Raw genomic sequence first — 26155 nt, forward strand, 5'->3', positions numbered from 1 at the left:
TTCCCCTCTTGTAGGGCGGGAACAGGGCTGCGGGCCGGGATTGGGGAAAAGACCCGCGGAGGGAGGGCTCAGTCGCGGGCCAATCCTCGCGCACCGAGGTCCCACCCGCCCCCTGTCTCTTGTGCTGCCAGCTGCGCTCAGCCCCCGCCCCGCCGCGCCGCCTGGGCCCCGAGCGCACGTGACTCCTCCCCGTCTCGCCCCGCCCCGCCGTCCCAGCGCGGTCTCCTATTGGTCTCTCCATCGGGCCCCGCCCCCGGCCTGGGCGGAGCCTGAGGCGCCCCGCCCGCCGCAGAACTGGGCTTCTGCGTCCCGACGGTGCGCGGCGGCGGGACCGGGCTGGCGGGCGGGCGGGCGGAGCCGAGCCGGCAGTGCTGCTGCGGGACTATCGGGCCGGGCTGCGGGCCGCGCCATGGTGAGCCGAGCCGAGCCGAGCCGGGCCGGGCGGGCTGGGCGGTGGGGCGGGCGCGGGTTTGCTGAAGGGGAAGGCGCGGCCCCGGACGGGGTGAGGGCGCGCGGGGGGCGCTGCGCCCTGGGCCAGGGTCTCTGCGGCGGGGGAGGGGCGGCCCGGGCGGGGGCGCGGCTTCGGGGGAGGGTCTGTTCCGGGGGGCCGCGCCCGCGGGCGGGGGCTCTTTGTCCGCTGCGCTGCTGTGAGATCGGGACAAAGGAGGCGGCGGGGGGCGGGAGTCCTCTCCCGCGCCAGCGCGAGTCCCCTGCCGCGGCCCGCAGTTCCTCGCCCAGCGCGGGCACTCTGGGGTTTCTCAAAAATCCCGGGAGAGACGGTGGGGTGGGGGGGTCCCGGCAGCCCCCAGCGTGGTCAGGAGGGCTCTGGGGGATGAGGAGCCAGGTAACGTCTGGTGCCCATTTCCTGGGTGGGGAAACTGAGGTGGAGCTGCAGCGCTTGGTGCCCGGTTCCGTCGGAAGTGACTGCACGGCGTGGGCATGACTGGGTCCCGTGGCCCCGCGTCTCGCCCCCACCCCCGGTCAGGCCGACTTGAGTTGCCTCTCCAGCTGTCGTTCCTTCTCCAGCTGTCGCCGCCTGGCCTGGCCCCTGCTTCCCTCGCGCCTCGCCTTGCTTCTCCGTAGAGTGGGGGAGACGCAGCGTCGCCTAGCAGGGTTAAATGAGAGGGTGCGTGGAGCGCGCCTGGCACCGCGCCTGCACGCCGCCCGCGCTCGGCACGCGGGAGCTGCTGAGGTGCCTGTCATTCTCGAGTCTCCAGCATCCAGTCCTCTGCACAGGTCACCCAGACAGCCCCCACAGGGGCCAGACTGCGGCTCACCTGTCCTTAGGCCCTTAGACACTGGGAAGAAAGAGGCTGGGATCAGGAATATGACACTTTAGAGTCTGGTTTGAGATCCAGAATTTAGTATCCCTGCTGCCTGGGTTTGAATCTCTGCGCAGCTACTTTTGAGCTGTGTGACCTTGGGCAATTGACTTAACCTCTCTGAGCCACAGATTCTTTATCTGCCAATCGGAGAGTAGTAACTCTGGAGTTGTGAGGCAGAAATTTCAGTGCATCTGTATGGGGTGTTTAGCTCGGTGTTTGGCACATAGTAACCACCAGCAACTTTTGTAACATCTGTTACTGCCAAAGTTGTTCGGCAAATAGGCTGACCTGAGGATGATCAGCAGGAGCCCCAGGCCTGGGCTGCAGGAGGTCCCCACTGATCTTGGGGTAGTCTGCTAGCTCTGCCAGCTGGGCTTCCTTTTCTGCCTGGGAACTTGGGGAGCTCTGGGGTGTGTTTCTCATGTGGAGGAGAGGGTGGGGGTGAAAATGGCACTCACCCCCACCCTATAAATGTTAGCTACCCATCTGCTCTTTTTGGTTCGGGCTCTTGGAGGGCGGGGGCTTAGGTGACTCGGCTTGTGTCTCCCAGGGCCTGGCACAGAGTAGACACTCCACCGGTGTCCTGGATGTGTCCAGCAGGGCCCTGGTCTCACTCCAGGCCTGTTTCCCAAGTCAGGGTTGGGAGTTTCTGACTGAACTGGGGTCCCCTGAAGAGGGTGGGGGGCCTGGATGGTCGGCACCTTTTGCAGGTGGCTTTGTTGGGGGTGGGGGCAGTGCTGGGAGTCCCTGGAGGATGGCTGGCCCCTGTAAGCAGGGCAATCCCCCAGCTTCCGAGAGAAGTGCCAGGGGGTGGAGGTTGCAGGCAGGGTGACGAGCTGGTGCCCAGCTGAGCTCGGCAGCACTCGTGATGTGCCCAGTTAAGCGAGGAGGAGGAGGGGGAGCAGACAGCGTGTCCCAGGGGAAGGGGCTGTTTGTGGCACTGGCCTGGAGCAGGCCTCCTGATCCTAGGGTTGAGACAAGGAACTTAGGCCCACTTTGCGCATTGAGAAACTGAGGCCAGAGGCGGCGGCCCGGGACTCAGTCAGCCCTGCTGGTCCTCTGGTCCTTGAGCACGTCCACTGGGGTGAGGGGTTAGTATCAGGATCCCACGAAGAGGCAGGGGTAACCAAGGACCCCCTCCCCTGGACGGTGACCTAGAGCAGCCATGGGCCTTCAAGGGTCATGCCCTGAGCTAGCTGGTGGCTGGGGCTGGGACTGCCCTTCTGAACCCAGGGGTGTCCTGGGACCCAGTTACTCGCTACTCAGGGGCTTGGGAAGCCGGGCCTGACAGTTCTAGTCTCACTGCAGCCTGGGGTGACAGCGGAGTGACCCGGGCCTGTGCTGGTCAGTGCTCACCTGGAATTTGTTATCGCTGTTATTCCAGGCACATAGCAGGGTTGGCCGGGGACACGGTGTGTCCTGTGCCCCAGCTAACCTCCCTTGAGGAGGCTTGGGGACACAGGGCTCTGCAGAGCCTGGACTTCTCCAGCATGGTGGGTGGATGAGGGTACACACAGCAGGAGGGTGCTATCCCTGTTTGGAGGGGACCAGGTGGCCTTGGCCTTGGATGCCAGGCTTTGTCCTGACCGAGGGAGCTGGTGAGATACTTGTGAGTGCCAGAGACCTCCAGTTGCTGGCTGGGCCCCGGCCCTGGCATGGCCCCTCTGCACTTGAAAGACCCTCCGTTTGCCTTTCCAGGCCAGGATTCTAGATTCACATCTATCCTCTAGCACAGTCCACTTACACGCTCTGTGCCTCAGTTTCCTCATCTGCAAATCAGGGGTGTAATGATGAGTGGATCAGGGAAAAAGCGGAGACCACTGTGATGTGAACTGGTTCCAGTTTCATCCTGGCCATCTCCCCAGCCTGAACCATGACCCCTTTGCCAGGTCAGGGTGAGGGGTCAGCGGGCTTGGAGGAGACAGGAGCCTGAGGGAGACCCAAGATAGGTGCAACAAGGGTCAGGATCCAGCCAGGCAAAGGGGGCTCCCAGGAGCCAGCTGCCCTCAGCGCTTTGAGTTTCCTCCTCCTGTCCCTGTCCTGCCATGGGCCCAGGCCTGCTGCCAGGGTTTCCCACAGGCTGCTGGGGGTGGGCATGGGCACCTGTACTCAGAGACTCAGGTGTGGCCTGCAGGTGGAAAGCTAGCTCAGGACTGGGGACCCCTGACTGTCCCCATGAGAGAGGGTTCTCCTCTAACACCCGCCACCGCCCCAGGCTTGGAACACTCAGCCAGCCTTCACAGAGCACCTGTTGTGTGTGGTGTTAGGGCAGAGGGTGTGGCCATGGGCCCTCCTCTGACAGACTCAGAGTCGGGGGGAGTGGGACAGCAGCCAGGGAGACAGGCGCCCTGACCCTGGGAGCTGAAGGGAGCAGGGAGCTCAGGAAAGAGACCGACAGGCGGTGGCGAGGGGCCAGGTGCTCTGGGAGGACATCTTGTGAGAAAGTCCCCGGTTACAGGAAGGAGCCAGCCTCAGGATAGTCATGGTCAGGCCAAGGGAACAGAAGGGGCGGGGGCCTGGTGGGGTGGGTCTGCAGGGAGGGCGTCAAGGAGCCTGGGCTGGCAGGAGTCTGGACTCCCTTCTGAGGCCCGGATGGTTTGAGAGTGAATGACATGATCTGATTGTTTCCAGGAAACACTTGCTGAGTGAAAAAGGAACAGGCAGCATCTTCAGGGGAGGGCCACGGGCCAGGGGCAGGTGGCTGGGCTCTGCTAGGGCTAAGAGGCCCATATACCCAGCTCTGCCTACCAGCGAGCCCGGGACAGGACAGCAGACGGGCTTGCTCACCACTCCTCACTGGGTTCCCACTCCTCGCAGGCTTTCTTTGCGCTGGCACTGGCCAGCTGTGCCGTGGTTTCCTCATTAGTTCTGGGTACCTCCTGGGCCTCCCGCTCAGGTCATGGTACCATTGTTTGATTTCTCACTTCCTGCCCCGTCCTGCCCCCACCAACACACACTTCCCCTTCCAAATTGATAAGCCTGACCTTCCTGTCCAGAGGCCATCAGACAGGAGCACTTAACCCAGAGGCCCAGGGAGAGGTGGAGGCAGGCCAGAGAGCACAGGGCAGGCAGAGGTCGGGAGCAGGACAGTTCTGGCACGTGACCCTGTGGGGAAGGAGGTGCTTACCAGCTGTGCCCCAGAAGCCAGGCCTATAGTCCTGGGTAGTGCCCGGGGGCAGGTGCCTTCCTGGCTTCCGGGTCAGGAGGGTGTCCTTGCTGGAGTGGGCCTGAACCAGGTCATCACGGTTTTCTCCACTTCCACGCTGTTGGCATTTGGGACAGGTCATCTATGTATGGTGGTGTGTGGTGGTGAGGACTGTCCTGTGCCTTGTGTGCTGTTTAGCAGCAGCCTTGGCCTCTACGCATGAGATACCAGTAAAGGTCCCATAAATACAAGTCACCCCATTTGTGACCACCAAAAATAGTCCCATGTGCGGTCAGGTACCCCCAGGGTGGGGGCTGGTGGCCGCAGTTGAGAGCCACTGAACGGGGTAAGGGAAAGAGCACCCGGGCCAAGAGAGGGCGGGAGGAGGTCAGCACTGCTGGGGCCTATGGCTCTCTGAGCACTTGAGCGCGTCCCGTGTCCTCCAGCGGCAAGGGGTCCTGCGCCCGAATGGGCAGAAGTCACAGAAAGGCTGTGGACTCCAGGGACATGGACTGTTCTGCCCAAGGCCTCGGCAGAATGAGTTCAGGTGGCCGGGCTACCTCCTGACCCCAGGCCACCTCCTGACCCCAGGCCTGGTCCCCAGGCACTCTGGGGAGTTGACTTAGCTGCCCAGGACCTACCAGGCCTGGCACCTGGGAGCCCTCCAGCCAGGAAAGAGCCATTTCTGAGTAAGGCCATTACTGCTCAAGAACCAACAGCTGGACCCTGTTTGGAGGGAAAAACTTACACACTTTCTACCTGCGTTGTGGCTCTGAGGAAAGTGAAGCCGGGAATTCAGATGCCCAGTTCTCACTGAGTGCAGACTGTGTGCCTGGCCTGTGTGGACCACACCTCAGGCCTGTCCCTGTCCCATGACCACAGGGTACAGGTACTTTGATCGGCTCCATAGACAGAGCAGGAGCTTGGGGGCGCAGGGCCCGCGGCAGCTCTGACCTCTGGGGGCTGTCGCTGGCTGGCCTTGGGGTACCACGTGCAGCTGGGCCCAGAGGGGGAGCAGGAGACTGGAATCTGGGTCCTCACGTGTGTCACGCAGCCTCCATCTTCTTTGCCCGTTGGCAGACCTGTCCTCAGAGAGGATGTGGGAGCCCGTTGAGGTGGAGAGTTGTCTGAAGGTGCCATGGTCCCATGGCTGAGGTCCTGGTCCTCCAAGCCCTGGCATCACTCCCTCAGCACCCGAGCCGCACCCTACCTCCATAGGCTGATGCTCCAGCAACTTGCCTGTGCGGTGTGCCCCTTCCTGCCTTCACACCCCTGCAATCACGGTGACCCTCAGGAGTGCTCCTCTTCAGCAGGGCTTCCCTGCATCTCACTTGCATCTGGCCCTTGGTACTCCCACAGGCACTTTGCAGTACTGACCTGTTGGCATTGTGGCTCCTGGGCACCAGAAAGTCAGCTGTCCCACACCCCCGCACTTCCCCAAAGTGTGTCTGCGTTTTCTGGGACCCTCTGCCCGTTTGCCTGGCCCTAGTCTACAGTGTTCCCCTGTGTACGAGGGTCTTCTATGGCCAGCTGAGGGCACATGTCTGCTGCGCCCTCCTGGGAGTCCTGGAAGGAGCTGAGTGCTCTGTCACCTGGCCCTCACAGGGGCTGGTGGCATTTCCCCGCTGTCAAATCCCTCCTCTCTAGCCTTCAGGAAGCCACTGGCTCCTTGTAGTCCCCTGGTGGCTGCTGAAGACCTAGTGCTAGCGGTGCTGGCTTCCAGAATGTGCACTTCCAACAGAAGAGCCACACAGTAGCCTGCGGCCCTCTTGCAGCCTCTGCCTCAGCTGTCGTGGTGTCCCGCCTCCCCCTCCCATGCCTCCGGCTTGGGGCCGAGTGAAGGGAACTTGCTGTCCGGCTGCGTGGCAGGTTCATGAGAGGAACTCGGAGAAGCAGGCTGGAGAGCAGCCAATGCCAACAGCACGTTTTCATGAGATGAGGGTGCGGTGCGTGCCCGGAACCCCAGTGACCCAGCTACTCGCGAGGCAGAGGCCGACCGGGGAAATGAGTGACCTCGTCTCGAAAAGAAAATTCAAAGGGAAGTGCTGAGCAGTGTGGCTCGAGTGGTAGGGCACCTGAAACCCAGAGTTGAATGCCAGTACTGAAAAAAACAGAAACGCACGCCGGGACCCAGTGGAAGTGCAGCTGGGGCTGGGAGCAGCCCAGGTCCCCGGTGGCCTCTGGTGTAGCCTCACCTTCTTTGTCTTTCAGGACTCCTGTGTGCAGCCTGAGTTCCAGCCCTGTTGAGCTAGCTACTCCGAGAGCTTCCCACCAAGGAAGCCCCTGCAGGCGCTCACCATGTCTATTATGGACCACAGCCCCACCACGGGCGTGGTCACAGTCATTGTCATCCTCATTGCCATCGCCGCCCTGGGAGCCTTGATCCTGGGCTGCTGGTGCTACCTGCGTCTGCAGCGCATCAGCCAGTTGGAGGACGAAGAGAGCATTGTGGGAGATGGCGACACCAAGGAGCCCTTCCTGCTGGTGCAGTACTCAGCCAAGGGGCCGTGCGTGGAGAGGAAGGCCAAGCTGATGACCGCGAACGGCCCAGACGTGCATGGCTGACGTGGACTGCGAGGCTCCAGGCCCTGTGGGCAGCCGGCGAGAGGCGCTGGGAGAGCAGAACCACAGACGCGCTGCTGTCTGGGACGAGGGGCTGACATTGCTGGCATGGCCTCGGCGGGCTTCATCGCATGCACGGACTCCGGTCCCAGCTGCCCATTGCAGGCAGTGGGCAGGCCTGACCTTGAGGGGCTCGTGGCCTCCTGGCGCTTTTGTTACTTGAATGCTTAGCTGAGCCTGTCTTTGACGGAGCCACTACTGTAACGCGTGAACTGCGCAACCTGTGAACTGTACATAGGCCACAGAAGCACGTGCTTAAGCCTCTTTGCTCATTTTTAAAACACCGCGTAGAGCCCGCGGGACTGCTGTGGTTATGGCTGTACTCACGAGGGTCTTAGGCTCGTCAGGCCCGGGTCGCCCTGGGCAGGGCCGCTAGTGTGTGTGTGTGTGTGTGGAAAGGAAGTGAAATGTCAGTTCGTGTGTCGCGGCTGACCAGCTGGGGTGCTCTGGTGATTTCTGCTTGGTTAGCAGCGGGTAGGAGGACCGCACCCTCCCCTTTCTCCAGGTAGACGCGAGTTAAAAAGCCGAGCTTGGCAACGGCGGAGATACTGCCAGGAAGCTGCTGTATTAGCTTGGGAGCTGGTGAAGGACGAGTGAGGGCACGGGTCCTGAGGCTGCCGGGCATCTTGGTAGCAGAGCAGCTTCCTCCCCTTTGGTCTTGAACACGCTAAGCAGCCCGGGCAGGCGCGGGCCTCGCTCAAGTTGCTCTGGACCTCACAGGAACGCCAGGGGCCGTGGTGGCTGCCTTTTCTCTGAAACCTCACTGGCCCGGGGGAGTGAGAAAAGGGTTTTGTTTTGTTTTGTGTCAAAATTTTCTGCACTGGAGAGGAGGAGGAGGAGACGGAGACGCACTTGTTCCCTCTTGATGACCACCCACCCCCTGCTGGGTACTGGATTTCACTTGCTCTGCTTCAAGTCTCTGTAGACTTAGTCCCCTGACTGGGCTCTGAAGGCACTGGCCGCCTTTGGGAGGCCACGGCTACCGTGCATGTGCACAGGTGAGGAGCCAGGCACTCAGCAGGTGGCACGCATCTCAGGGTGTCCGTGTCCGCGAGCTCCCATTCTAAACCTTCATGATGGGTAGTGAACGCGAGTGAGGTCAGCCCGGCTTCACCTCGGGGCGCAGGGCGTGCAGAGCTCCTACCTTCTAAGCCAGGCTGAAGGCATCCCCACTCGAAAGCGTGTTGAACTAATCCATGTTCTGGAACCCCAAGCCGGGAGCTGTAGGAACACTTTTTAGCACCATGCACCTAAACCAGGTCACATTCAGTAACCGCTTGGGATGGGGAAGATAGCTAATGGGGCCCTGTGTGCCACAAGTGGGCCACCAGAGCGCTTGGGAGCAGGAAAGGAAATGCTATGGTCCCTAACAGGATGGCCCAGCCAAGGAAGAAGTGGTGAGGGACAGCACAGCGAGCAGCAGCTGGGTGGGCATGGCACCCCGGGATGGGGTGGGAGCTGCAATCCGACCTAGGAGGAAGAACAGTGGTGCCCAGGGAAGGTGGGGGAAGGTCTGCTCTGGACTTCTGGGCTTTCTACCTCCACTCCCCCACAGCCAGCAGCTGTGTGTCCTTCAGCTCCAAGCACAGGAACCCAGGAGCTGCTGGCACCTGCATCTGCAGCCCGAGCCTGGCTCTGGAACGGACTGTCCATCTGCTGGTCTTTACCATGCCGTGAAGTTTCCTTTAGAACTGATTAGATGTTGCCAGTTGCTAGGGACATCGTGGGAGCCTGGGTCAGGCCATCAGAGGGGGATGGGGTGGGGTGGGGGTCGGGCACAATGGGGTGCCAGTTGGGGGGGGTCCTTTGGGAGGAAATTGAAGATGCCTGTAGAAGTAGCAAATGGCCACACGAGTTCTCCCTGTTCCTATGCATCAATGGCTACTTTTTTTTAAGCATAGACATCAGAGCCATGCGCTCCAGTGGCTTAGTAAGTTATGACCTCCCTTTGAATTCTCTCAGTAGCCCAACTGTTGCATTCAGGTTTTGTGACTAGTCAAGAAACGACGCTTCCATCTTCATGTGCAGAAGCAACAGGAGGGAGCAGGGAGGGAGCTGACACTGAGCCACTCAGAAATGATTATTCAGACACATCTTCAAATGGACTGCTACTGTTTCTGACTCAAAGCTACCAAGTTTGTGCAATAAGTGGGAGGGATGTCGTCCCTGTTCAATAAAAGCTGAATGACATTCAAGGTGATTCTCTAGACCACTGAGAAAATTCTTTATTTACAATAAATTTCAATAAAATTTGCATAAATATATTCCCAATGTACAGATTTCACCTCTGATTCCTTCATGTCATTGCAAAAATCAGTCTGTCCTGTTCTCATTCTTCCTCTCGGATGCCAGCATGGAGCTGGCGTTGGAAGATGGAGGGATGCCTCCAGGTAACCAGGGGGCACCTGTGGGCTCAGGGTGGTCAGGTTGTGCCTGTCTTGGGGGGACTGGGTCCTTGGCCCTGTCCTGGCCCTCTGGTTTCCTCTCCATGGTGGCCATGAGGACCCTGAGCCATGCGTTGTTCTCGGAGAGGGCATCTGAAGTGCCGTCCAGTTCCTGGAGCTCTCGGACCTTCTGTGCATACTGGGCCTGCAGCTGCTTGCTGTGCTGCCGGAGCAGGCTATGCTGCCGTTCCAGGGTCCGCTGCTGCCGCAGCAGACGGCGCCTGTCCCTGCGGGTGCGCAGGAGCCAACCGTCCACCTGCGCCCGCGCCCGGTGCAGGCTGCCTCTCTCCTCTCTCAGCCTCTGCATCTCTTTCTCCAGGTGGGCAATGTGCCCTTGCTTTAAGACTGCCTTGCTCTGAAGACATTCTTCGGTAGAAGGGGGACCCAAGCTCGGGGGGGCAGAGGCAGGGTCTGAATGATGCAAGATGAACCTGAGCAGGTTCGGGAGGGTGATGGAGAGGTCTCCAGGGTACTTCACGCTTAGGTCCTTTCTGGAGAGAAAGGGAGAGGAGTCAAAGGTGAGAGTCATGCCAAAAGGCACAGTCCAAAACCAGGTGTTCCTGGAGGTCAGGCCGCTACTCTTACCAACAGAAAGCATTCTGAGCATTTTCCTTCTCTGCAGAGCTGAGGCTGTCCCATATGCTCCTGCTGTGACTGAGGCAGCTTATATTAAATGTGTCTGTTCCCAAGAACAGGGCTCAGGAGCAACCTTTCAGAAAGACAAGTGCTCCTAGCCCCAAGCCTAAAGCCAGGGGCAACCAAGGTGCTCCAGGGGCCTCTGCATGATTTGTGAGACCCAGTGGCCATGCAGCATGGGCGTCCTGGAACAGAATTTGTCACCGTGACTTTGTGGCCATTGACAATGCTGGTGAAATGAGAACAACCTGAACCACTCGGCCAGTTTCTTCAGCAGGCATTTACTGCAAACAATCTACAGGAATTCTTAACAGGGATCGGGGGTGGGGGTGATCTACCCCACCCGGGGGGACACTGGGCTCATCCCCAAGGAGGTGCTACTGGCTACCAGAAGGACTAGAATGAATGAGGGCTGCCTGGCTCTGGGAGCACAGTCAGGAAGGCGGTTCCCCAAGCTTTGCTCCAATTCTGGTTTTAGAAATTCCCTTTCAGAAGTTGTTATTTAATTGTCTAACAGCTGAGGCTTCTCTCTCACTCTTACTTACCTGGCACACACAATCTGGCCACCTACATCAAAATGCCCGCCCTGTGCATTTATGCCTGGGGTTGGATGTTAAAGGAATGGAGTCACAGCAGCAAGGACTCAAGGCCACTCGCTCACTGCTATTTGCTCACGCAAGTGACCTGAGCTCTGTAAATGGGGGACGATGCATCACCTGCCTCATGGGCAGGACTGCTGGGAGGATTAAGTGATGTAAGTGAATGCTCAATCTTTGTTAGCTTTTTTAAAAATTGCATTGTTAGCAGGGCATGGTGATACATGCAATCCTAACAACAATGCAGAGGCTGAGGTAGGAAGACTGTGAGTTCAAGCCCAGCCTGGGCTACATAGAAGACCCTGTCCAAAAAAAAAAGCCTAATTCCTTAAGAATCCACTAATTCCTTAAGGGCTGGAGGTGTGGCTAAAGTGATAGAGCACCTGCCTAGCAAGTGTAAAGCCATGAGTTCAAACCCAAATACTGCCAAATAAATGAATGAACAAATGAATGAATGAAAACGTGCACTCTCTACACATAAAGCCAGAAGCCAAATACCTAACAACAACAAAAGGTGTTCCATTAATGGGTAGCCCCTTTCCCTACCAACTAAAAATCACAAGGAAATTAAAATCAGGCATGTCCCAATTTACATGTTTATGGGAACTTTCAGAAAGAAAAAGAAGACTTGGGGCCTTGCCTGTAACTGTTCTATACTTTGGGTAAATGGACAGCTATCCCTCCTCTAAAGCATGGTTCTCTTGGCATGGTAACTTGTGCACAGAGCACCCAGCACAGCCCCTGTGGAGAGGGCAGCTGCAAGGGTCACTGCCTCAGGAAGGGCTGTGAGGTACTTCCATATCTTTCTGGAGGCACAGGACATTTTTAAGCACATGATCTTAAGAGTTCTTGCAATACTACAACTCCCTAACAGCCATGTGAAAATCCTTTTGTGTATTCTTTCTTTCTACCTACCTACCTAACTACCTATCTATCAATCAAACTGGAGTTCGAACTCAGGGCCTCACACTTGCTAGGCAGGTGCTCTACCACTTAAGCCACTCCACCAGCCCTTTTTTGAGTTGGGTATTTTTGAGATAGGGTCTCTTAAACTATTTGCCCATGCTGGCTTTGAACTGAGATCCTTCTGATCTCTGCCTCCCAAGTAGGATTACAGGGGTGAGTCACCAGTGCCCGGCTACTTTTTATTTTTATTGATTTACTTATTTTTGTTTTTGTAAAACAGGATCTTGATATGTAGCAAGGCTTATATTCAATTTGTAATCCTGCCTCAGTCTCCTGAGGGTTGGGATTACAAGCAGTACCACCATACTCAGCTACTTTCACACATTTTGAAGTAGCTAAGACACAAAATACCAACAAATTGCTTTTAGAAAGTAGTCCTTTTGAAGGCATGGTGGTAAGAGGCCCCACTGTTTGTCTGAACCCCCCACCCCCCGCCCGCCATCCTGAGGGAGGGGCTGGTGATCCTTGGGAGAAGTAAGGTTCTTCCATGGAGGCCCAGGGATAGGCGAGAGCACGTGCATTTTGAAATGTTACCCAGAGATCGACAGGCTGCTATTTACTCCAGCAGCTCTGAAACGCCCCTGTGCAGAAAAGGTGATGATCTCCCTTGTGTCCCAACCTCCCCCTACCTCAGGTAAGACAGGAACAGGAGCAGCTGGGCAGGCTGCACTGGGCCCAGGACAGGCTTCTTCATATGGGGTCTCCCCTTTGTGATTTTTATGGAATGAAGACAGTTTGCAGGGGATGTAAATCACACAAGCAGCATGGTCAAATCACTTCATTCCTTTATGGAATGAAGACAGTTTGCAGGGGATGTAAATCACACAAGCAGCATGGTCAAATCACTTGCTTCATCCTCTGAAGCAAGCATTAGCACTTTGACATTTCCCGTCTGTGCCCATTTTCACACGGTGCATGCCCAGCCTTGCAGTGCTCATAGTGCACACACCATTTTATACTTCACTAAAAATAGCAGAAACAGGTGACTGTGAAAACAGTCAGCCAACATTTTTTTTCATTTCCTCTTTTTCTAGCTGTCAGCTCATACCCTTTGTCCACCTGCCTCCTGGCTGAGCCAAACATTCTGTTTGGACTTACTGATGAGTTTGCTTCACTTTTGTCTACCATTTGATTTTAGGAAATGAGAAAAATTCCATTCCAAATCAATATGGCCTTGGCTTACCAAGCTCTCTCCATTTAACAGAACTGGGCAGTCCTTCCTGTTCAGTGCTTCACTCCTGACCTTTCCATTCAAGGGGCACAGGAGGCGCAGCACATGGCCTGCGGGTCTGGAGATGAGCTCAGTGCTGTGCTCACGATCCCCGTGCAGGCCTCAAGTCCTGCCTGCACTCTCCCTCCATCTGCTTAGAACTCCTTCAGCAAATGCACATGTTGGGTGCTATGACTTTAATGCTTTTTCAAAGTAGCTTTGAAATTCAAAAATTACATATCATCAAACTACATGCCCAGCTCTGTCCCACACAGATGAAATTGGTAGTGTTATGACCATGAGTCTTTGATTAATTGTGTAGCAATTTAAACACTCGTTAGAGTGAGCCACACTGCTCGCAGTATTCCAGCACATGCTGGACGAGGGGCAAAACCAAGGCAGTGATTCACCACACAAAGGAAGCTCTCTCGTGGAGGGCCAGGAGAAGCAGAGCAGGGTGCAATGAATCGTAAAAGGAGGCAGGAAATTAGAACAGCAAACTGGACATGCGGGTCAGGGCCCTCCTTCAATGACACCGCAAACACATTTCCCATAGAGGATGTGAGCAGACCCCCGAGAAAACCCAGCCTAAAACAAAAAGGAATCACGCTTTAGCAAACACAAAGCCAGCTTCCAGCTCATTTGGCTTTAAAGGGCCAAGAGTTCATTTCCTTTCTGCTGCAAGGCAGCTCACTCATTACCAAGGCTACCCCTTCTAATGTCCTGTCCCTGCTTGCTGGGGCTTTCAGCACAGCTGCCATAGCAATTGATTTTGGAATAGCATTTAGCAAGTGAGAAAAGATCATGGTGACAGTCCCACAGCAGACAACGACTGGCACACAGGCAGAGAACGCTCCCTTTCAGGGTCTCCTGGAGAAGAGGGATGAGGGGTGTCAGCAGGGCTAAAAGAGAAACATTCACCTGGAAAGCTTGAGGCAAACAGGAACTCTTCCTTGTCAATCATGGCATCCTCTGGATGCTCACATAGGCATGAAAGCCAACAACACCTGTGCGTGCCTGCTTGTGTAAGAGACAGACTCGGGGAAGAGCAAACTTCAAAGTAAACCAGCACCACACACGCCATTCTGACACTCAAGCACTCTAGCCTATGTCTCTAATGGCACTTTTTTGGGCAGTACTGGGGCTTAACTCAGGGCCTCACACTTGCTAGGCAGGCACCAAGACTTGAACTATTCCACCAGCCCTAATGGCACATTTTTTGAACAGTTTAGTCAATGATGACTTCTATCTTAAACTCACTCCATCTTCACGCCTCATCAAGAATGCCACCTGCCCAATACTGAAAAAAATTCAGTCTTACCTGTTGCAGGGAAAAAACAAGATGGTAGGAAGACGGTCAACCATAAATTCCCAAGGAAGATCATTCTGAGATACGTCAATCCTGGTGAAAGCAAAGGGAAAATACAGAGAAATAAGAGGTCAGCCCAAGAAGCTCGAACCTGAAAGAACCTTCTCATCTCCATCATTAAGAGCCATGATCCACCCTCACTGGCCTCACCCCCTTGGTGAGGACACTGCCAGGGGTGAGCCAGGCACCCACACTTTCAGGACATACTACTATCCTCTCTACTGAGGGGCACAGAATGTCCTGAAAGGCACAGCTGCTCCAGATACCCAGTCCTCCACAGCTGGCACAAGCTAGGCATGTAACGAGACTCCCATACACACTGGTCAGCATGGTGTGCCCCCAGCGTCCTCCAGGGAAGGAGCTGCCCCAGCACAGGGATAGTGGCTGCTTGGCCAATATTCACAAACAGAGCACACAGAAGACAGAAATGTTTGCAGCCATCTTCCTAATGGATGTTTTCACAAGCATAACTGATGTGGGGTTGGAGGTGGAAACCAGCACCTTGTGTTTGTTGTAAAGGATGAAATTTAGTGAGTGAGAACAATTTCCCCACTGCTCTAACAGAATGGCCTATCCTCTGCTGTCTGCAAGAATGCAACTGAAACCGCAGAGCTCCACCTTCCCACCAAGTGCAGTTGGGCACTATATCCTATAATCAAATGACTTTTCTTCTGACGTTCAATGAAAGAGCAAACTGAAACTGAAACACTAAAAATCCACCAGCATTCCATTGGGCTACTTGGTCCTTTTTGCTGGGACTCTAGCTCAGGTGTGGTCTGTAAGCTTATGCAGTTTTAGGAGCAGTTACATATCTTATACTCTGTTCTTTTCAATTAATTACATGAAAGTATCGCTTTCATGAATAGATAAAAACACCACTGAATGCCAGCATGACTAACTGACCGCTCCTGTACTGCTGGCCATCCACAATGCTGAAAGGACCAGCCCATGTTTCTCTAGAATTCCCACCTCCTTAACTCCACAAAATGCAATTAACTGGATCAGAAGTTTTGTGATTTCTTGCAAATGTTGCCAAAATACTTTCCAAAAGGGTTATGCCAACTTTACTCATTTCATCAGCTCCATCTGACTGTACCAATTTCACTTTATCAACTCACAATTCTGTCACTTAAAAGCATTAATTTAGTAAGTGTAAATGACACTATTAGTATTTTAACTTACATTTATTAGGTTGTAACTTCCCAGCTGTTTATTTACTGTCTCTTACATGAAAAATGCCACGTCCTCTGTTCACACTGGCGTTGCTCTCACCTGTCCCTAGCCATTCTGAATGCAAGGGAGTCTGGAGTACAAAGTCCAGATTCTGAATCCTAGTTCTTTACTTACAGACTGTGTGACTCTAGGCAAGTTACCCAATCTTTTTGTGCCTCAGTTTACTTCTGGATTAAAAACAGTGATAACCACTAGGCTTCACTGGGTGGTCCACGGAAGAAGTCATGTGGACATACAAGTCTCTCTGCAGACAGGGCTCTAATTACTCCTCACAGTCACTGAGAGTACCAAGTGAGAATGGCTCCCTTTTCTAAGTCTGTTTTCCTCTATTTGATTTCACTGCACATACTTTCAATGGAGTACGTTCATCTTTATTTTTTCAATTGCTTCTACTTCGGAAAGTTCTCATCTCTCAAAAGAACTACCAAATTCAATATTCTATCTTCTATCTTTTCTGTGATTCAACCTTTTATATTTAACTCTAATCTATCTAGAGAGGTTTTTATAAAGGTATAGTTTTAAGCAATCTCTGCCAAAACTGCTTACATCTTCAGAACTATTTAAAACTTATATAAGAACCTACATAGAGTACCCATGGAATCACAAAACTAGAACACATGGCTATCATAGGAGCCTCATTCCCAGGGCCTCCAAAGAGCCAAAGCTATACTCACCTCCCACGAATCCAGTTAGCACTAAACATACTCAGCACTGTGGACATTCAGAATTCATTAGGAAAAAGTTTCAATGAGGCTTTGCTCATGGCTTCAGCCTGACAATTAAATCCAATCAAGTCTTACCCACAGTTAATGGGCAATTCTGAAATGCCAAGGGCTAAGCTGCAAGGGAGAGCAAGGCCACATCACACTGTGGAATGGGAATCCTTACCTGGCCACAGTAAATGTGTCCCCTGGCAGAAGCCGAGCTAGCTGGATGAAGACGTGATTGAGGGATAGACAGAAGCCACACCACTGTGCATAATAAAGAAGCAAAACATCCTGCAGGAAAGGAAGAGGCCATTACTTCCAATGGAACACGGGCACCTCATCTCCCTACTGTGCTTAGAATCCAAAAGCACTCACTCATTGCTATGACCTATGCAGAAATTATAATCAAGCTTTTCATCTTTAGGTCTTTCTGATTATGTGCTTTCTTAAGGACATTCTACAATCAGAAAACTCCCATGCAATTCACTCATGTTCCACCCTCAGACTGATCTACATGTCAAAACCCAACCGCTCACCCCAACAACTGCAGCTTTGGGAATTATTCTAAGAGGGAAGCATGGCCTGACTCTTGTCCCTCTCATGACTCCATACCCGTTTCCGAAGGACTACTTCCCAGAAGGTATCAGTTGTCACTTCAGTGATTAAATGCTGAGAAGGGAACTGGGCAGAATCACTTCCAATGAGATGCCTTTTCAAGGGACTGTAGAGAACGCTGAAGTTTTGAATAAAAGACTCTTAAAAATAAAGAGAAAATGAGATCAACTCTTCTCTAGGTGAAAGAAGAGTAGCTGGCCTACTTTAAACTCCACGTTTTAAAAACTGCAAAGGCTTCCCATGCTTACATTCTTATCACTTCACCTCCAAGCAAAACCCTGCACAAAGCTGCCCAGAGTGGCATCCACCTCAGCTTTGGTAGGATTAACTTGGAGGATGGTCCCTTAGGTCTCAAAATACCATGCAGCACTAGACGACCTAGTACTCAAGGAGTAGGAATTCTATCTTGTTCTTTTCTAAAAGGACGGGTCCACAAGCATACCAAGTAAGAAAGCACACGCCATTAATATGCCACACTGTTCTCAAGAGATTTCAACTTACAATAAACACTAAGAACGACAAGCATTGCTAGAAATGCACTAACTCCACAGGCTACAATCACAGGACGCTCAATTCTCATTAATTTGAAGACAAGGAAATAAGAGTTAAAAGTTCTTCCAGCTTCTTTTTAAAAAGGTTAACAAAAATAAACCCAATGATAGGTAGTGGAAAAAAAACACAAATAAAACTCATAAATAATCAACTCAAACCAACCTCTAACTCAAACCAACAGTTTTACCCTACCCCCAACACCATCAACTTGGTCCTCTGCCTCAGCACATCACTCTGAAGTTTCACTTCTCTCTCAATCCCTCCCCTCTCCACCCGTCCCCGTCCCCTCCCCCTCCCTCCCTCTTCCTCCTTCCCGCCATCCATTCTGAGGTCCTAATGGACAATGCCATGCTCCACAGAGGGAGGAAGGAGGAGGTGAAGAACATCATGTGAATACTAAAGAGACTTCACTAGTGTGTTTGAGTAACACTCGCTTGGCTATGTTTTTGGAACGTAACACAGAATTATTTCCTAATCTGAATGAAGTGTGAATTCTGCAGATGCCCTACAGATAGCTGACTAATGAGTTAACTCTCTAAGCCAACATGGCTTGTTTCACAAGGACCCCTAAAAACTGTCACCAGCTACAGGACAAAGAACAGTTGAGCCAAACAATTCAGTTTGGGTAACAAAATGGAACAAAACCTGAAGAAGGGAACTGGTGGAGTGGCTCAAGTGGAAGAGCACCTGCCTAGCAAGCATGAGGCCAAGTTCAAACACCATTACTGCTTAAAAAAAAAAAAAAAAAAAAACCACAAAAAAAAAAACCCTGCAAGTTTCATTCAGACAGTCGTTAATCCAAAGTGAACATATTATGAACTCATCAAAGTTTTAAGTACTACAGAACAGAATTCAGGAAAATCCAATAACAACTTTCTTTTAAAAACAACAACAACAACAACAAAAAACCGCACACTTGTTTTATTTTAAGAAAACCCAGGCCTCCTGGTGCTTCCCACAGGCTGTGTTCTTACCCTGACTACCTCATACGCACCTCAGCCTAACCCTGCGGATGGTCTGTATTGTGAATGGGGAGACACGGAGTGGGAGTTAAAAAACGAAGAAAAGTCAATACACCAAAATACTCTTAGAAAGTATGAGCTGGGCATAATTTGTAATATCAAAAGGTCATATCCTCCACAAAGTGACTGGACACACAAGGGTTCCTTTAAGCACTGAGGAGCTTTTATGATTATAAGATGTAATTTTGTATAAAGAGCCCATCGTTTACTTGAGTCCTTTCACCTGGACTGTGAAGAGGACAGCAGACTAGTATTTAGGATACTGAGGCTGCTCTTGCTTTCATGCTCTAAACTTGAAAATAATTTCTTCCCTACCAATTCCTCCATGCTCCATTTGACAAACACCACCTCTGCGAGTTTCTGATGAGGCTGAACTAACAAGGATTTGAATTCTCACTTCCTGAGTGTCCAGCAGGACTTCACCAAAGTCCTGAGAACAGGACTGCTGCTGTTGCTATTGGCTACTGCTGCTAAGCAGCCAGGGGAAAGCTCGGGGTGCTTTCCCATAGTGCGGCCTCAACCCCCAAAAGTGGTTTTGCTGGTTTGCAATTGTCATGTTTACTGTACTTGACACTGTTGTAATCTAGGCACCCAAGGTCACCAAGTGCTATAAAGCTGCAGCTGACAAATCAGGCCTGGTGGCCTTGATGCTCTACAGTCAAAACTATGAGACAAAAGGGAGGCAAAACTCTTGTCACTTCTCCCTGTCTCGTGGTTATAATTCTTTAGAGTTGATGGCCACATTCATCAGCCCCTGGGCGTCCCCCAGGATGGCTCTCACCTCCTTGCCTAGCACAGTAACCAGGTAGTACTGACCACAACTGCCTCTGCTTAGGAAATGTGGCAAGCTGTCAATCTAGAAAGTTTAACTCTTCCCTTGCACAGCCTAACTGACAAACCTAGAGTGAGGAAGTCTCTGCTCCATTTAATAGACAAAAGTGGCTTCTTTTAAAATGATGACCAATAGATAAAGCTAATTTAGGATTAACTGTCCAAAGACCTAAAATGAGCTGCAGAGCTGACATCACCCTACAAGCAAGCATAATGAGATCCCTCAATGCAAGCTGTTCTGTGGGGAAAGCGAATGCCTGCAGTATAGTACCTAGGGTGAGCTTCATGAGGGCCTGCTTTGGATCCAAGATATAGTGGGATTCTTCCTTCACATCAACAATTGTGGCAAATTCTTTCACGGGCGTGGAGCTTGGTGCACCCAGTCTCTCTGCATATAACCAAAATAAATTGGAATCCAAAAGGTAGATGTTCACGGTCTTGTTGGTTCTGCAGCTCAGGCCTGTGAAGGTTGTGCGCGTGAGGCCCGCTTCAGGAAAGAGATACCTGCTCTCCTCAATGTGAGGAACAGAGCTGGGGGTAGCAGCCTCACATTTGCTCTCCAGGGAAGAGAAGGCAATGGCCGGGGTTTCAAAGACATCTTGCTGAGAGCCAGTAAGGCCTGCTGAGCCCTGGCTCATGGTCCTGCAACACGCAGAGTAGTAGCTGAAAGGGCTGTAGGAAGTTAAAAAGTTGCTGCACTCCATGCTGCCTGACGTTACATGATAGAAGGCCTGCTCCTTGAGGTAGAAAGAATCCAGAGCCGCCGCCATCTCGAAGAAGCTGCACTGTGACACACTGACTGAGCTCGGCTTGGTGCCCCCGGCAGTCTGGTTGACACACAGCTCACAGACATTGTGGGTCCTGGAGAAGGCGTGCCCCTGGGGCAGCACCACGGTGTTACAGCAGCGGGATGCTGTCCTCAGTGGTACGTCTGACAGCGAGGCTGGCAGCTCTGGCGCCAGGGTCTGGAAGCCGGGTGCATCCACCCGCCGCAGATGCTGAAGAAGGCGCTCTACCACCTGGTCCCCATGACAGTTGTTGTACTCCAAGGCCACTTCGGTGATCTGAAAGACAGGGCAGTGCTAGTAAGGCACCAGTAGTGGCTCGGCCACCACAAAGGCTACTAGCAAAGGGGACTACTTTATTGGTCCCAACATGTCAATATACTAATGAACCAATTGTTTTGAAACAAATGGGTTTTAGAGTTGTCCACCCACCACAGGAAAAGAACAAAGTCCAGCGAGGTAAAGCAGCTCAGCCAAGGACGTGTGTCCAGGTTGTCAAACAACCAGAAAAGAATTGTGAGATTAACCAATTTAGCCAGGAGCACCCTTTCCAAGATGCTTCCATTTCCAAATAGCATCTTTACTCCCCACCCCTGTCCCCAACTCTACTTCCACAAGAAAGATGAGCAAGTTATGATCCAAAGGCATTTACTCTCTGCAAAAGAATGGTGTGCTAACTAGAATGCAATCTCATTGCAGTTACCTAACTGGTGATGAGTTATGCAGGACTGTTTCATTAAAGAGCGTATGAGAGTTGTGCACGGTGGCACATGCATTTGGGAGGCTGAGGTAGGAGAATGGCCTAGGCAAGACTCTGCCTCAAAAAAAAAAAACAGAGTATGTGTGCACAAAACCATTTAATGAGTACATTTCCAACTTAGAAAAAAAATATTGTTTCGTAACAATATTTATAGAGTTAACTCAAAATGTATGTATTTGCACAGAAAAACTGTCTGAATAGTTCTTGTCATAAAATGTCACTTTAGCCCTTTACAACAGTGTTTTAAATTGCTTTCTTTTCCCACACAGAACCATCTCCATCCTTTTTTGGACAAGAGTTCTGCTAGGCAGGCACTCTTACTGCTTGAGTCACTCCACCAGCTCATTGGCAAGGTTCTGAAAGCCCATATGATCGACAGGGTCACTGCCTTCTGTCCATCCTGGAAAGGCTTTATACTCAGCGACAAAGACAAATGATAACTACTCCCTCCAAAAAACCCCCTAAAACTTCTAGAAAACGTCTTTCCTCATCTTTCATTCTTAGTATCTCTCACACAGCAGCCACAAAGAAAGACTCCATACAAGAATGGTCTTCAACTATGAACCAAGCTGGTTTTCACATTTTTTGCTCCCTGCTCAACAGGGCAGGGTTGAAAACACACTGTCCTATTTAATTCATGTGAACTATTAGGAGAACTTGTCAAATACCTTTAAAAGTTTGTGCCATAGCCTGCTACATCTTGTCATCAGAGAATCTGAATCTGAAATCTGAATGCGATAACCAAGCCTCTGCTTTCCAGACTCACAATGAATGCCTCAAAGACTGCTGAGTGGAAAACCAGTCCAAGCACTCCTGCCAACACAGGATCTATCTCCTCTGACTGATGTGCTGCATCACATGCACTGACGTCTTCTAACCCCTCTATGATTCTCTAAGGACTCAGTGCCCGACACTGGTGTCAGGACCTGTGCTTTTCTGTGTGCATTACACCAGCCCATCCTGGGCTTGTTACAGCCACTAGTTGGTCCCTTCTAACCGACATTCTACACGTGGCCACCACAAATGTTACAAACACACTTGCCTGGCATGTCCCTCTTCTTAACAATGGAAGCTTCTTCAACTTTCTGTCCCAAACTATGCCCACCAAAGTGTAATGGAAAAATAAAGCTGCCTTGAATTCATTTTTTTTTTAAATTGGGGTTTGAACTTAGGGCTTCATGCTTGCTAAGTAGGCACTCTAACACTTGAGCCACTCTGCCAGTCCTTTATTTTATGTGTTGAGTATTTTTGAGACAGGGCTGGCTTTAAACCACAGTCCTCCTAATCTCTGCCTCCTGAGTAGCTAGGATTACAGGCGAGAGCCACCGTCACCTGGTCTGCCATGAATTCATAACTTATAACTCACCTCATGTAAGGGTGATGCTCTTCCTCCCACCTCCCCCAGGTATCTGATGACTTCTTCACCTCTGGTTACTACTGTTACTGCCCTCATCACAGACACTGCTTCCCACCCCCACCTCTACCACTCCAGTTCAGATTCGTCTACTTACTTTTCAGGAACCCTGCTGCCAGGAAAACTTTCTGATCATAGAACATTATCTACAGCTGTAGTTAATCCTGACTCCTCAGAGAAGTACCCCAGGCCTCCCCTCCAAAGTTTCTTTGAGGCTCCCCCACCATCAGCCCATCCTGTATACCACAGAGCTTAGACTCTCCCAACACTGGAACCTGTGGCAACTTCCCACCCCCATGCCTCTGTCCAGACTCTTCTTTCCTTAGTCTCCCTCAACCCATCAAAACCCTGGCTACCCCTAAAGTTCACCTCAAACACTCTCCCTCAGAGCCTCTCCTCAGCCCTCAGCTTTCCAGTGCAAGGCCTCCCCCTGAATCCTCTGGAACCTGCCAGGGTATGCGCCTGGGACCAATAGTCCTCTGCTTGAGTTATGAGCAGGTCCCTTTTGGATGAGCCTCTGAGCCTAAAGGACCAAGACTCACATGCACACCCCTCCTCCATACTCCCAGCAGTACTCAGCAAGTCTAGGCCACACTGACCCAAAACAAAGAGGGACTGCACAGGACAGACACACTGCTCACCTAAGGAATTCACAACACTGGGAAGGGTCACCTGCTTTTTCAGCCATCTCCACCATCCGCTGAGGTTAAAGGAATTTATCTACCTCACAGAACTCCAGGAGCCCAAGGAAAGGAGTCACAGGCAAACTGTGACAAAAGGAAGACCAATGGGTAAGTGTAGGAGATGGGAGATGTGGACTGGAAAGCAAGGGGACTCCCACCAGAAGCCTAATCTAACCACAGCCCTCTAGAGAGAAGATCTGGGCTCTCGCTACAAAATACCACCTCATGCCCAAAGTGGTCAAGAGAACTCTCCAGAAGGAAGTTGAAGAAGTCTAAAGTAAAAATCCACAACCACAATCACCACCTTGGTTGAAACCCTGTCTTTCCTGCACAGCCCGGAAGGGCTCTTCACGTTGTACAGTGTGGCCCAGCATGGGAAAGAGCTCTTGGTTCATGAAGTACTTGCAGAGAACAGGTCTTCTAAAGAAGCGAAGCTTTACTCTTCCCTAACCAAGGGGGAAAGAACAGAACTACTGTCTCTCTCCTCTCTTCCTCTAAGCCAGGACATCAGCGGCATCTGTCCAGAAGGCTCCCAGCAGGGATAACTTTAACATAGTGCAGTCTGGCTGGTAAGAAGTCCTGCCCGGCCCTCCAGGCGGCGCTGAGGGGCTCAGACAGTCAGCCTGCCTGGGCTGGGCTGTGCTACACTGCCTGTCAGAAACTGGTTTGGGCTAATTAAGAGATCCTTGAGGGAAAGGAAAAATGAAACCCTGTAAATCCAATTTAGCGATTCCAGGCTCTCTGTGCTGATCGTTATTGCTCTCTAAGTGCCTCCAAGGAGCTATGTATAAAATAACCTCATACCCGAGAGTGAATGCCCCAGCAATTAGGAAAGGCAGGAGTAGGGCAAGGCAGGCTAACTGGTAAAGGCTGGATCTGGAAACTACCCTGGCTATCTGCATGATAGGAAAGGGTTAGAAAAACAATGTGTTTCAACGTCACTGCTGCAGCTCCTGACTACAGGGCTACGTATCTCTTTTCTGCTGTCCTGAGGACAATCAGGGCCAGCAGTCTGGCCACCAACTAACAACGGGGTAGCTCAGAAGCCACCCAACCTCTACTGTGTTCCCAATACCAAAAGGGAAGCTCTGCCTCAGCTGCCTCAGGAAGAGGACTACTTGCTCTTTTTTTCTAGGGAGGCCTGGTTTCATTTCCCTTCCCTCCTACTCACCCCAAACCTGAGCAGCTGTCAATAAACATGTCCAGAGGGGCTGAGGGGTGGCCCCTGTCCTAGGTCTAGGCCCTCTTAGACCTTGGAGGAGAAAGGAGCAATGCCATGGGACTGCAGCTGCCATTCCTGGTGGCCCCTGTGGGCTACCTTAGCACCCTTAAACGTTAAAGGACAGCAGTCCAAGTCAGTGAGGCTTTCCTGTTCTCAAGGGAAGCATGGCCCCAGCGACTCACCTCATCTATAAGAGGGTGCCTTTCGGCTAAGGGGTCAAAAGGTATGAACAGGAACAGCGCAGGTCCCTTCTTCAGCTCATTATTCAGCAGCAGACTCTTGCCCCCATGGGGCCGCAGCCATCGGAAGAGCAATTCCTGGTTTTCCAAGGCCCACTTGTAAATGTTCTCGGCTGTGAAGTTCGTGATCTCTCGAGGGAAGACCTGTGAAGGACAAAAGCACAGAGGAGAAAGGGGAGCTGAGCAAGGCAGGACAGGACAAAGCAGCAGTACCACCCTGTCGAGGCACAGGATGAAACAGAGCCAGAGCCGTGACTGCCTCTGGAAAGCCAATGCTCAGCCTGCTTTTCCACATGGCACATCCTCACAAGGGTGAGAAAGCCTCAGTGGGAGCAGGAAGTGACCTGCCTATCACCAGATTCACCTTCTTCCTTCTGGACAGACTCACCGATCCCATCCACCTGCTGGTGGTCTTAAGGAGCTGTCACTTAGTCCAAGGAAAGCAATGACTGGCACTGGGGATTAATAAAAGGACCAAGGCACAGCTACAGGAACCGGAACTGTGAAGTCAAAGATGGGGCAGACTTTTACCTTGGCCCATCAAACACTGCCCCAGGAACAGGAACACAGTGGCCATGAGACAGAGGCCACATCTGCTTTTGATCACAGACACCCAGTGACTGTTGGAACACCTGACACAGGGAAGGGACTCAACAGATATTTGAATGAATCAGTGAATGACCTAACTTGCCCAAGGCTCAGGTCACATTTTGTGTATACAGATGAAAGGAAGAGAGACATTTAGCAGTTACGCTTTGCTTTTCTATAACAACCAATGTAGGCAAATACAAGACTGATTTTCAAAGTCCAATAACATAAATCAGTAGTTTCAAATGGAATTTCCAAAGAGGTGCTACAGGTTTCACAAAATGAGACATTTGACACCTCCCTAAATGGAGATTGCAATTCCCTCATACAGAAGATGTCTACTGCTTTTCCTTTTTTAAATACTATCCCGATATTTCATCTGAGAAAGGGATTCTACTGCTAAAACAACTGAAGCCACCCAACTGAAATAGTAAGTTTGACCTATTTTTCACTGTCACCTCCTAATTCTACCTTTTTTCTCCATCATATCCTTTATTATAAATAACAAATGCAGGCTAAAAACGAAGCATATAGGAAAATGACAGCTAGCAGAGCAGAAGAAGTTAAAAGCAGCTCACAGGCACAGGAGAGTGGTTGGCGGAGTGTTGCTCACAAGGGACAATGGGAGTTTGAATCCACACCCAAACATCATCATAAACATCATATAAACACTGTATATTTGGAAAACACAAAAATACATTGGCCTTACGAAAGTGGCAAGAGGTATAAAGCACATCTGGGCCACCAGAGATATGCAGGAGCTAGGGTGATTGGTAAGAAACACCTAATGCCTGATGGTTCCTGGGAAGGCACAGGACTTGCACACTGAGCCAGGGGCCCCAGGTTTGAAAGGGCCAGCACACTGAGCACGGGACATCAGTCTCATATGACCTCTAAGCCAGTGACACCACTGAAGATGTGAGAGATACATGAAACACTTCAGAAAAATAACCTCTCAGTGTTGGGACTAAGAGCATAGCAATCAATAGAGGAGAAGCCTAGGACAACTGCACAGGACACAGGTCAAAGTTCAGAAGCAGCTGAGGGGGAGCTGTGTGTCACCAAAAAGCAAAGGAAATGAGGGAACAAAGGAGACAATGGAGAACTGAGGGTCTCTGGAGGCGGGCCATCAACTTGTCACTGTGACTTGACAAGAACTTCAAAAGGAAAAAAACGTATCACATTACTACT

The 26155-nt window shown here is 51.8% G+C and overlaps 2 protein-coding genes across 9 annotated transcripts in view; one reads left to right on the forward strand and one right to left on the reverse strand.

Moving 5' to 3' along the window:
- The first annotated feature begins 298 nt into the window (after nt 1–298).
- On the forward strand, nt 299–9376 carry Snn (stannin). Its single transcript, XM_020167236.2, has 2 exons — nt 299–412; nt 6682–9376. The coding sequence occupies exon 2, from the start codon at nt 6769–6771 to the stop codon at nt 7033–7035; it is 267 nt and encodes an 88-aa protein (XP_020022825.1). The 5' UTR covers nt 299–412; nt 6682–6768; the 3' UTR covers nt 7036–9376.
- Txndc11 (thioredoxin domain containing 11) overlaps nt 9290–26155 on the reverse strand; it is a 60659-nt gene continuing 43793 nt past the window's right edge. For all 8 annotated transcript variants that reach the window (XM_074059569.1, XM_020167252.2, XM_020167253.2 and 5 more), the window contains 6 exons: nt 24320–24520; nt 19545–20337; nt 16866–17008; nt 16435–16544; nt 14266–14346; nt 9290–10027 (listed from right to left, as the gene is read on the reverse strand). In XM_074059569.1, the coding sequence (XP_073915670.1) occupies nt 9406–10027; nt 14266–14346; nt 16435–16544; nt 16866–17008; nt 19545–20337; nt 24320–24520 (1950 nt within the window). In that variant the 3' untranslated portion in view covers nt 9290–9405. The remainder of the gene's footprint in view (nt 10028–14265; nt 14347–16434; nt 16545–16865; nt 17009–19544; nt 20338–24319; nt 24521–26155) is intronic.

Source organism: Castor canadensis, chromosome 17 (genome assembly GCF_047511655.1).
Source record: "Castor canadensis chromosome 17, mCasCan1.hap1v2, whole genome shotgun sequence".
Lineage (NCBI taxonomy): Eukaryota > Metazoa > Chordata > Mammalia > Rodentia > Castoridae > Castor > Castor canadensis.

Coding starts and splice junctions, on each gene's coding strand:
- Snn (XM_020167236.2), top strand. CDS start 6,769: ATGTCTATTATGGACCACAGCCCCACCACGGGCGTGGTCACAGTCATT.